General features: G+C 50.1%; 2 protein-coding genes across 2 annotated transcripts; one reads left to right on the top strand and one right to left on the bottom strand.

The window, feature by feature from the left end:
- Positions 1-363: 363 nt before the first annotated feature.
- Positions 364-4,363, top strand: N7517_005184 (ABC transporter ATP-binding protein; the record flags this gene model as incomplete). Its single annotated transcript, XM_056722914.1, has 2 exons — positions 364-1,291; positions 1,344-4,363. 2 exons carry the CDS (start codon positions 364-366, stop codon positions 4,361-4,363), a joined length of 3,948 nt encoding a protein of 1,315 aa, XP_056579164.1.
- A 309-nt stretch (positions 4,364-4,672) lies between these two features.
- sidD (nonribosomal peptide synthase SidD) lies at positions 4,673-10,959 on the bottom strand (the record flags this gene model as incomplete). Its single annotated transcript, XM_056722913.1, has 2 exons — positions 4,673-10,480; positions 10,534-10,959. The coding sequence occupies 2 exons, from the start codon at positions 10,957-10,959 to the stop codon at positions 4,673-4,675; spliced, it is 6,234 nt and encodes a 2,077-aa protein (XP_056579163.1).
- Between the last annotated feature and the right edge of the window lie 1,747 nt (positions 10,960-12,706).

Here is a 12,706-nt window from a genome sequence, read left to right as displayed (position 1 = left end):
TGATCTGATAACCCCCTCCGTATAATTGAAATTCTTCATGCCGTCCCCTAGTGGGTTGCATCTTCGGATCCAACTGTCAAAACCGATGTCGGCTGATTGAAAATTTAGCTCGGCATGTTAAACATCCGGAAACCCCCTGGAAATATCCATCTTCACACTTGGCATACATCTTTCTTTGGGTCTTCGTCGCAACCCACAGCTAATACTCGCTTCACCGAATGGATTCACGCTAAGGAGTGGGTGCAATTTTTATGGTGACGCCACTGGCAAACTAACAAAGCGATAAATTGATCGCTTGCGAGAACTTAGCTTCTTCAACACTCCAACGACAATCCCAGTGTTGAACGCCATTTCCAAGTCACCATGGGTTTCGGCAACCTTGCAGACTATCCGAGGCTGCTCGTGGCTGCCAATCCCTCACGACTAGAATTGGGAACCCTCTTTGTTGGCCTGGTGTCTGCAATTGGATCGGGTGTCCCTTTCCCCATCATTGGTATCATATTCGGCCAACTGATCGATGATTTCAACGCTGTGAGCTGTGAGCAGTCAACTGACTCAGGGGACTCCACCGATCAGTCAGACATGAACAGCAAAATTGTGTTGATTGTGTACCTTGGCATTGCTCAATTCGTTTTAATCTACCTTCATCTGCTATGCTGGACGATGACCGGTGCGCGCCTGGCGCAGCGACTCCGCGAAAGATATCTCCAGAACCTGCTCCGACAAGAACCCTCATTCTTTGATAACCTGCCCGCCGGAGAAGTTGCCTCCCGACTCAACACCGATATCCAAACAATTCGCTCCGGTACAGCTGAGAAGGTCGGAATCTGTATCTCGAGTTTTTCCTTTTTCGTCACCGCATACATCGTTGCATTCATCAAAGACTCCATTCTTGCCGCGATGCTGCTTTCCTTGATCCCCGCATACTTCATCATGTCATTTGTTGGAAGTTATTATATTGAGAAATACACCGGGCGCATGTCAGATTATGCTGCTTCCGCTGCGTCAATTGCTTCCGAAGCGCTCAACAACATTGTTGTGGTGCACGCCTTTGGTGCGAACGATCGTCTGGAGGAGAAGTTCTCCAAGGCACTGAAGGACTCGGAAACCGAAGGATTGAAAAAAGCCAACGCCACTGGTATTCAAGCCGGTGTTTTGTATTTCGTCGCATATGGTGCGAATGGTCTTGCATTCTGGCAAGGAAGTAAGCAGATCGCCGCAGCAGTGCGCACTGAGTCGGCGGGGGCCACTGTCGGATCTGTTTTCACTGTTATCTTTGTCTTGGTTGAAGGTCAGTTTGATTGATATCTTACTGTAGAATATTTTACTAACATTAACAACAGCTACCCTGCTTCTGAGTCAAGTTGCCCCTTTCATCCACTTGTTTACGCAGGCTGTTGCTTGCTACCACAAGCTGCGTGCTGATATCGAGCGTGAATCATTGATTGATGGACACTCTGATGCGGGCATTCGCATCACCCAGGCGGAGGGTGGATTTGAATTCAAGGATGTCTCTTTCATTTACCCCTCCAGGCCCGAGATCACTGTTCTTAACAAGATCAATCTCTCCATTGCTCCCAAGAAGCATACGGCTATTGTTGGCCTTTCTGGAAGTGGGAAGTCCACCATTGCAGGTTTGGTTATCCGCTTATATGATGCCACTGAAGGTGAAATCACTTTCGATGGCCAGAATATCCGTGATATCAACACCCGTGACCTGAGAGGATTCCTCAGTCTTGTGCAGCAGGAGCCTTCCCTTCTCGACCGCTCCCTTTTGGAGAACATCGCACACGGTTTGATGAACTCAAGCAAACCAGCCCATGCACACTTGAAAACGGCACTCCTTGGAACCGACCTCAGTGATCTCGCCGCTGAAGTCAGGGATGGTCAGGATCTTATGGTGGCAGCAGAGAGACGGGGCCCAGAAATCGTCGAAATCGTTCAATTGGCCCGTCATGCTGCTGCGCTTGCCGATGCGGATGGCTTCATCGAAGCATTGCAGTATGGGTACGCCACGTTGGTTGGCTCTAGTGGTCGACTCATCAGTGGTGGTCAAAAGCAACGAGTCTCTCTTGCCCGAGCCCTTGTCAAGGATCCCGCAGTTCTCATTTTGGATGAAGCCACAGCTGCTCTGGACTCACGCAGTGAACAGCGTATTCAACGGGCTATCAACAACATTTCAACCGGTCGCACTGTCATCACGATTGCTCATCGCCTGTCAACAATCACAAATGCGGATAAGATTGTCTGTATGCACAAGGGAGATATCTTGGAGGAGGGAAGTCACGCGGAGTTGATGGCTGGAAATGGACCTTACTCTGAGCTGGTCAAATTGCAGACTCTCGGAGCCGCATCCGCATCCAGCAAGACTGAGACCACTGCCAGCATTGAGAGCGTCAGCAAGTCCGACGCTACCTCTATTACCGACGTCGAAAACGAGAAAGGCAGTCTTTCAAATTACATTGAACCTACAAAGGAGACCCGTGTCTCAACCACTGAAGCACCAGCCGGTGACTCTGAGGAAGAAGAGGAAGAGCTTGAGACCCCTGTCAAATCGTTGTGGGCTCTTTGCAGGGGCTATGCACCAGCTCTCAAGCCCCATTTGCTCGTCATTTTCGCTGCCCTTTTCGGTTCCAGCATGGTCGGCGGAGCCTTCTCTGGTGAAGCCGTCATTTTCGGAAACACAGTCGGCAGTTTGAACCCTTGCCATAGTCCAGACAGTATTAGAGACCGGGGTAACTTCTACGGTCTGATGTTCTTCGTTCTTGCGATCATCGAGTTCTTTGCAAACATCGTCAGCTGGGGAGGATTTGGCCTCGTCTCTGAGAAGATTGTCTACAAAGTGCGAGTCTTGTCATTCCGATCACTGTTTGAGCAAGATCTCCAGTGGCATCAGTCTAAGGGCCGATCACCTGCCCTCCTTCTGTCTTATATCACCAGAGACGGTAATGCCCTTGCTGGTATGAGCGGATCTGTCATTGGTACTCTTTTCTCTATCTCCGTTAATCTCGTCGCCGCCATTATTTTGACCCACATTATTGCCTGGAGAATTGCCTTGGTCTGCCTAGCACTTGTCCCCCTTCTACTCGGAGCTGGTCTAATGGAATTGATGGTTCTCGGCAAATTCGAGGAGCGTCATGAAAACGCCTACACCAAGTCTGTCGACATCGGCGTGGAAGCAGTTACCTCTATCAAAACAATCGCTTCACTTTCTCTTGAAGAAAACACCCTTCGAACTTACCGACGATCCCTGAAAGGACCTCGCAAGGAGACATTCATGGTTACTGTGCAGGCAAGTTTGTGGCAAGCCATGACCTACTTCCTAGGTAACATGGTGAATGCACTGGCATACTGGTGGGGTTCTAAGCAAATTATCAACGGCAACTACACTCAGACCCAATTCCTGATTGTTGTCTTCTCTCTCCTGGTCAGTGCCCTGCTTTGGAGTCAGATGTTCGCACTCGCACCCGAGCTTTCTGCTGCGCGATCGGCAATGTCCAGAATTCTTGGCCTGATCGAGATCGGCAAGGACGGAATGAATGCCCGGCTCACACCACCCGACAACAAGGATGTTGAGGCAATTCAAGAGAAACCCACCTACAACTCTGGCAGCACGGCCTCGAGTGTGCAGCTCCGCGATGTCCACTTCTGCTACCCTGCTCGTCCGGATATGAAGGTGCTGAAGGGATTGAATATTGATATTCGCCCCGGCAAGTTCTGTGCTCTAGTTGGACCCAGTGGTGCTGGTAAATCAACCATCATCTCCCTGGTCGAACGCCTGTACACACCCGAATCTGGCTCTATCGTGATCGACGGTGTCGACGTGACCAAGACCTCGGATGTCTCCTTCCGTGACTGGATATCCTTGGTACCCCAAGACAGCGTCCTTTTCGAGGGAACCATTGAGTTCAATGTTGGTCTTGGTGCTCGCCCTGGCCACAACGTGACCCTGGAAGAAATCCAAGAGGCTTGCAAGCTTGCAAACATCCATGATGTTATCATGTCATTGCCGGATGGTTACCAGACTCTCTGTGGACCGAGTGGTAACCAGTTCTCTGGAGGCCAGAAGCAGAGATTGTCCATCGCTCGTGCTCTCGTTCGCAAACCCAAGCTTCTCATTCTTGATGAATCGACTAGTGCTTTGGACGCTGAATCTGAGAAGCTCTTGCAGGATGGTCTGGAGAAGGCCGCACGGGGAATCACTGTCATTGCTATTGCTCATCGTCTTCACACTATCCGGAAAGCCGATATCATTTTCTTGATTGATGGTGGTGTATGCACTGATTCTGGATCTCATGACGAATTGCTCCAGCGGTCTGACAGCTACCGGGCAAATGTCATGCACCAGACAGTGGCGACTTGAAGAAAAAAAACTATAGATTCGATTTACATTTTAGTACTAGTTTAATATACCATTTATTTATTTATTTTTGCCCATGTTATAATGCGATCCTATGAATTTGGCTTGTACAGAGAGTAGAAATGGTTGGCATCTTTTTGCATTCAAGACAAGATATGAAGTCGTGAATTCAGGAGTTAAGTAGATTTCCAAGTCATTTATATGTATTTCTATGGAAAAGACATATGTTGGAAGGTTACGAAAGAAATAATAACAAAAACAATATCTTCAATCTATCTGCTTTATAAAAACTTCATATCTCATATAACATACTCAGGCATCGATAACAAGGGGCTCAGAGCGACAACCCGACAACTCCTGAACAGCAGCAGCCAACTCATCAAGAGTAGCATCCACAAACGTCGCATCCCTTTCACTTCCAACAAATCCAACATGCATCTTCCCACCACGCACAAACGAGACAGCCTTCAAGGGATAAGCAGCATCGCCATGTGGGTTTGAAATATCAACCTTGCAAGAAGATCCAGCGAATGGCATATCATCGAAATCATCCCAGTCCTGGTGATGGACAATCGAGTCAAAGGACCGTGCCTCCGGTGACCACTGCGCGCACTGCTTCGAGATCTTCTCGAATCCGAGGAAATCGTGCGCTGCAGACTCGGCGCTCTGCTTCTGCACAAAGCGCAACAGATCCATCGCCGTCCACTGAGACTCGAACTTCACCCTGACAGGGGTGAGCTGGTAGCATGGACCCATGACGTTCTCCACGTTTGCTAGGTCGATCGTTCGGCCTGAGGTCACCGTGCCGAATGTTACATCGGGTTTGCCTAGACGACGAGCGAGTACCAGTGCCCACGCTGCGGTGAGCACGTTTGCCGTCGTGATCTCTGGGACAGGCTGGAATTCTTCGACCGCCCTCTCGTGGAAGATGGCTTTGTCAGTGGGCTGGGCCGAGGCTCCGTAGAGCACAGACAGTGTCGAGTCCTTGAGCAGATCGCCCCAGTAGTTGACTGCCTGAGTTTGCAGGCGTCCATCGGAAACTCGGGCCATGTACGAGGCGAATGGCTCAAAGTCCACAACCTTGCCTCCGGCATACAGGGTCTCCAAGTCTTGGAGCAGTCTGGGGAGGGAAACACCATCATACTGGGCGTGTGAAAGACCCAGCACGAGACAATGCTTTCCCTCGGTGCCTTGGACATGGAAGATCTTGAGGAATGGCGATCCGAGCTCGAAGTTTGACTCGATGTCTGCTGTGCAGAGCTCGGTGACGTATTGCTCAATCTCCTTGTCAGCCTGGTGCATGACCACGGGGGCATGTGCGTCTTGGAGGACAACTTGAAGGAAGGACGATTCATGCTCGATGAAGACAGTGCGCAGAATATCGTGGGTCTTGACCAGGTCATTGCAGGCGCGTAGCAATTGCTCGCGATTGATGTTTTGGTCGAAGTACAGCATGGTGTATTGGATGGAAGTGCGTGGCGCTCCAATGGTTCCTCTGATGTCGAGCGCTTGGGAATCTGTGATAGGAGACACATCCTCGATGGGCCAGCCTGGGTTGGCAAGCTTGGGCCGGACAGTTGAGGACAAGAACAGCTTGACATCCAGATTGCTCAGCGCAGAGAAAGGCTTGTATGGCGTAGCCTTTTCCTTCACTTGGTCCACCTTCAACACCTTGGCTGCATCGCCAAGACGCATGTGTTGGAAGATATCAGCCACTGACAAGCTGTGTCCCTGCGTGCGGAGACTTGACACCAATTTCATTGCCAAGACAGAGTCACCTCCAAGGCGGAAGAAGTTATCGTCGACGTCAATCTGCTCCGGGCTCAACCGGAGGATGTTTGCCCAAGCGGATTGCAGGATCTTCTCTGGGGGTGATAACTTTGTCTGCGCCAAGCCCTTTGTCCATGCCTCTTTGAAGCCTCCACGGAGCTGTTCGAGGACGCTTTGAGGAATCTTCGAGGCCAGTTTGTTGAGGGACGCGTGGTCGAATTGCTCTAATCCAGCGGGCAACTTATCAACCACAACGTACGCAGAGGGGGCCATGTAGGATGGCAGTGAGTCTCGGATGAATTTATCAAGCTTCTTCAATGACACGGCAAGTGTAACGGAAATAGTGTCGCAGATTGTCGTTTCCTCACCAACCATCTCGTATCTCGCCGGCATGACTCTTACACTGTCTTCCTGAGAAGGCTGGCTCTCGATGAAAACAGCAAGCTCTTGCTCAGTCACTTTCTGGGTGCCTTCTCTCAATGGCTGGAACACAGATGCAGCGGCGCGAGTTGCTGATGGCAGGTGTTTTTCGAAATGTAATTCAAGGTCTGCAATATCCACTGCATGGCCTTGAAGGGGTACGACATTCTCCTTGCGGCCAACAAAGACCAGGCTTCCATCACCCTGAAGCTGAACCATGTCACCTGTAGGCTGCACCTTTCCTGATCGTCCAGCACATCCAGAGCTTCCGGCCACGAGCCAGGCAGGGGACTCGACTGTTTCCCCAGAGAGGCAAGCGCCCTCAAGCCAGAGCTCACCAACGCTGCCGATGGGCGACAACAAGTCCGGGTTGCGAGCATCACACACCCAAGGAATCACAACACGAGGATAGACTGATCCTTGCTTGGTGCTCGCATGGGCGCGAAGGTTGCCAGAGGTTTCGTCTACGGAAAGAGGAGGAGCCTGGTTCCATTGCCAGATTTGGTCCACTTCTGTCTCGGGGAGGCAAGATATCTCATCAATGCGCTTGTCAAGACCCTTAGACAACTGCACGCAAGCGGTATCCAACTGCGCAAGGATCCGCTGCATCTGTGAACCCTCGATCAGGCTGCTGTCGAAACTGGCGCAAACTCTGAGACCACCCTTGCGGATTCCAAAGGCCACCATGAGCGGGTATGGGTTGAAATGAAGCGCCTCACGGACGACATCTCCAAGCTTAAATCCAAGCTCGCTACCCACGTACTCGGGGTCGGGCTGGATGACCAGACCGGTGCCAGCTTCACATGCGTACTGCGCATCTTGGCTGACCTTTCTGATATTCTGCATACCCATATGCTGGTAGGGTGTACGAGCCAAGATGGTGTGCTGTACCATCTGCAAGTACGATTCCACTGAGCTGGATCGGCGGACCTGGATGCGGATGGGGATTGTTGCGATCAGTGGTCCGACGATGCTTTCCACGCCCGGCAGCGAGATATCACGACCAGTGAGTGTCTCACCAAACACGACATCGTCGCTTCCGGTGTATTGGGATGCGACGAGAGCCCATGCACCGCGGATCAATGTAGCCATCGTGAAAGGTGATCCAGCACCTGTCTCGAGGGAAATCTGATGCTCGATCAAGCCATTGGGAGTTGGCATGAAGTCGCGAGAGGGCAGACGGGGGAACTGAGGCCCGACAGCGCCCTTCAACTCCCGTCGCCAGAAGTCATGCATGGCGGCCTCGTCTGTATCGCGTACGTACTTGACAAAGTTCCGCATCTGTGTCTGGATCTCCACGGACTGGTTCTGCAAGGCATCGCTGACTTGCTTGAGAACAATTGGCTCTGACCATCCGTCGTAGAGAACGTGGTGGACAGTCCAGACCATATACCGCTTGTCATCATTTGCATTGCTGACAAGGCCGTATCGAGCCAGACTTTGTCCAAGGTTCATCTTCTCACTTCGGTCATTCTCGAGATATTGGTCTAGGTCGGTTGAGTATCTCCAGGAGACGTCTTCCTTCACAACAATCTGCTGAAGGCCTGGGTCCTGGAGCGGTGCCAGACGAGATCGCAGGATAGGGCTTGCTGCAACGACATCTTCCCAAGCCTTCTTCCAAGCATCCAGGCTGATATCCGACGGAATACATGCGACTCTCTGAGCAATATACGCCTTGGTCGATTTGAGTGAGAAGGTGAACAATGACTCCTGTGTGGGTGTGCAGAGGTAGATATCTTGCACGTTTTCTTGATCCACTCCACAAGCTTGTGCTGCTTCGAGGCGGGCGCTCTCCACCGATTGGGAGATCAAAGAAAATGCCGGGATCTCTTCCTGTACTTGAGAGGTGCAAGGCTGAACGATGGTGGCCATCGCCGAGAGGGTAGGGTTTCCGAAAGTGCTAATAACAGAAAGATCGAGATCTTGCGCTCTGCAGACAGACACGAGTCTCATGGCTGCCAAGGAGTCACCACCCAGCGCAAAGAAGTTGTCATCGGGACGAATAGCTTCTGCATCGAGTTTGAGTGTCTCGGCCCAGGCCTGTCGCAGGCGTTTTTCAAGCTCATTCAGTTCCCGAGAAGCGGTGCTTGCGGCTCCTTGGTCCAGCTGACGCAAATCAACTGTCGCACCAAACGCTCGGAGTTGTTTGCGATCAGTCTTGCCTGAAATCAACACTGGCATAAGATTAACCGGAATATATGTGGTCGGCACCATGTATCGCGGCAAAGTTTTCGCCACGTCCGCATTGGCCTTTGTCAATATGCTGTTCAACTCGCTTGAGATCTCGTCCAAGGCAAGCTCGGCCTGTCCGTGTCCCTTTGGCTGGAAGGCAACGAACGCGACGAGCATTGCCTGGCCTCCATAATCCTTAGGGTTAATCACCTCGGCAATGACATTGGCTTCGGAAGGCAGAACAGCCTTTAGCTGACTTTCAATTTCGCCCAATTCGACACGCTGTCCGCGTAACTTGACTTGAGTATCCTTTCGTCCAACGAAAACGATACCACCAAGACCGTCAGGATCGTATCTTCCAAGATCTCCAGTCTTGTACAGACGGCCCCGACGACCAGCGTAGTTTTTGTGGCCTGCGACCAACCAAGGTGGATCATTAATGAAAGCAGCAGCAGTCTTCTCGGGGTCATTCAGGTAGCCCTGTCCGACAATCGGACCCTCAACGAGCAGCTCGCCTACAGAGCCGACTGGCACAAGCTCGTTGTGATCATTCGGGTTGGCAATCCACATGGCTGCGCCGTTGCCTGGGCCAATGGAGAGGTAGTCTCTGCCAGTAGCAGCGCTGCCGTTGACTGTGCATCCAATAGTGCATTCGCAGGGGCCATATCCAATGATAATCCTGGTTTCTTTGCCCCAGTTGTTGGCGTCTCTTGCCGAGACTGCTTCACCTCCGAGACCGAGGCCGCTGAGCGATGCGATGACATCCGCGTCCAGAATTCGGCCCACTGAGGGGGTCAGACCAGCATAGTTGATTCGCATTTTGCGGATAACTTCGTTGATATCATTCAGTCGGTCCTCGTCGGATGGAATGCAAAGACATCCACCATTTCCGAGTGTTAAGAGCATACTGTCGATGCTGACATCGAAAGCGTAGGATGCAAAATCAAGAACCCTGGACTCCGGCGTGTATCCAACTGCTTTTGCTCGAGGAATTGCGCTACTCGTGTAGGTTTCATGAGAAATCTTCACTCCCTTCGGAGTGCCCGTGCTGCCAGAGGTGAAGATGATGTACATAAGAGCGGAGGATGGTACGGTGGGTAAGACGGAGATTGATGGGGAGTTTGATGGATTTGTGAAAGCATCTTCTTCAACGACGAAGTGGTTTCCAGTTGGCATGATGGTCAGTGACAGCTCATGCTGCTTGCGGGACGAAACCATCGACTTTGCGCCGACCTGTACTGCCATGTTCTGAAGACGGGCAAGCGGCAGGGTTGGATCCATGAGCGCAAGGGTTGCGCCTGCTTTCATTACTCCGAGCACAGCCACGATTGTCCACCTGGACTTCTCGAAGCACACAGGGAGAACATCGTGCAGCTCGACGCCCATTTCTTTGAGCGAGCACGCCACGGAAGTGGACCACTGATCAATTTGGCTATAGGTCAGGCTGCCATCCCAGGAATCAATGGCGACTTTGTCTGGGTATTCGCGGGCTCTTTCGGCAACCATCTCTTGCATACAAAAGCTGTAGGTGGGGGGCAATTCGTGGTTCCACCCCCATATATCGTTCAGGTCACTTGTAGTCGGGCGAAGGCACTGCTCAATGGTCGCTTCGGGATTCGTGAGGCATACTCTGATAGTGTCGGCAAGTGCCTCGACATGGTGATTTACTGTGTATGGCAGCATGTTCTCGGTGTGCCACAATGGGCGGATCTCGAGGTGGGCATTATTGAAGCGAACTTCGAGATGAATTATACCCTTCTCAATTACGGTTAGCTATGACTGAGTAGCTATAGACTTATTTGCTCACTTACTTCATCTTTGGCTTCTTCCGATGTTCGCGAAAGAGAGCTGGTGCTCAAAAGGAGCGATGAGGGACTTGACGCTGCCGTGCTGATATTCCGGGAGATCGCAGTCGCAACTTCTCCCACATTACTTTGTAATCCTTTCATTACTTCATTCATCAATAGTTTGTTCACCGACTCGGGCTCAACACCATTTGCGAAATCTTTGTGGGACCAGTCGTATGATATTTGGCTGTCTTCCCGGCTGCGCAACAGCACCATGAGCCAGGACAATAGCACAATCTCTTCCTTCATGCCGGTCGGAGTGGCGACTTGTTCAGAGGCAAGATGCGTGATTTGGAATGAGCTAAAGTCGCCATTCACGTCTGTTGGCACTTTCTCGATTCCATTCGGCGCATTGTGAATATAGGCATCTTCGAGAGGTATGAAGCCCATTATGACGGCGGACCAGCGCAGCTGGTCTTATTACCCTCGAGTTGATGTGAGGAATGAATTGGAGCTTGACTATTAAATTTGGAGGCCTTTGGGCCGATTTGACGGAAGTGTGTCACTATATAGCCAACTAGCCACGGTTCTGTTGCATCATGCTCCACCTCAAGGCTTGAAAGCTCCGAAGTATCCTGACCGTACCCTGCAGGTATTTTGCATATCATCACCGAGATCGGCTATTGCGGGGTGTGTGGATTATTCGACACAGTCCCTTTCTGGAAGGCCAAAATGATACCAAGCCGAAGCATGTGGCCGTTTCATCTTTCCTGGGTGATTTGGACCCATACGTGTATGCGATTACAGATATTCAAACTATATACAATACTGTATGATACAAAACGTATCCACAGGCTCCACATGAGAGAAATGGAAAAATGTGAGAAAGAAATGTTACGCCAAGACTGGTTCAATGGATGAAGACACCCGCTTCAATCAGGGCATTGCTCATCATCAAAACAGAGATGAAAAGAACATATGTTGTAGAGCGTGGATATGATCAACCTATTCTGAAACACATCAATACCAACTCCAAACTGGAAAGGAATTGTTCTCCGAGGTTTCGGAGGCCAACCGCTCAGCGGATCCATGATTGTGCGTCTAAGCGGAAAATCCCGAAGGAAGCGAGGAACAAGGACTTTATGATATTTGAGACCCACCTTTAACATCACACGCACACGCATGTGTCGTGTACACTTTTCGCAATGTACAGTATACAATATGTTGTATAGAATTATTTGAATACAGCTATCCATAATAATAAATAATAATATCCGCTTGGGCCCTGGCGCAACAAGCGTGTAACAATATAACTAAAAGCAATAAAAGAAAGCCCTCACTCTGTCGTGCACGTTCCTTGATCTCTTGGCTCGCTTGTAGAAAGTTTGAATGGATTCTTCCACACGCCACAAAATGGTTTCTATGGCCTGATAATGGCCGCAACGCTGCATACATACTTTAGTTTTGGTTTTCACAATGCATGAAATGAGAGATTACGAAAATCTCTTCAGGCAAAGATCGTCGAATATAAAGCCAGGTAAGACTGACTACTGAGTGGCCAAGAATTCCTAAGCATGTCAGGAAAGTCTTGTACATATCGAGCTGCAGGTGTTGACGAATTTACTCTCGCCCGCACCTTGCGTAGAGTTTTCAGAGGGGGCAATCTAATCAGATTCTCCTGCTTCCAGCCAATCAATCTAATCAGATCCGTTGATCTTACCTATAACGGCTAGTTCCGACTAACCTGCATGTGAACCACAGCTTTAGTCTCAACGGTGGAGTTTAATTGGTCTATCTTTATTTCCGAAGCTTCTTGTATTTTTTGGCCATACTAGCGGAGACAGTATGTACATCGTACATGATCTGATTGTCGTATTTACCGTTATTATTAAATACATACCAATGTATTGAATAACATACAGGTGTGTTATGATACTCAGTATTACCTAAACGGGTATACTGAAATACCTAATTCAAGACATTCATATAATTTCCTCAAAATGTATACCCTTTTCCTTCCGTAGCTTTGACCTTGGCACTAAACAATTCCATGGATGTGAGACTTGTTACCTAATATTTCGGCTTACCTCGGTTTAATCAGATTGATAAGATGGCCTGAAACAGTTCACCCTGTGGATCGAGTTATTCGGTTCAGACTAACCGACAAATTTGTCCACATACCGTCATGGCGAAAAGA

The sequence above is a fragment of the Penicillium concentricum genome (genome assembly GCF_028827145.1).
Source record: "Penicillium concentricum strain IBT 3081 chromosome Unknown utg000002l_segment0_segment0, whole genome shotgun sequence".
Taxonomy (NCBI): Eukaryota; Fungi; Ascomycota; class Eurotiomycetes; order Eurotiales; family Aspergillaceae; genus Penicillium; species Penicillium concentricum.
Note: the sequence above shows the minus strand (reverse complement) of the source record. Positions and strands in the feature narration are given on the sequence as shown.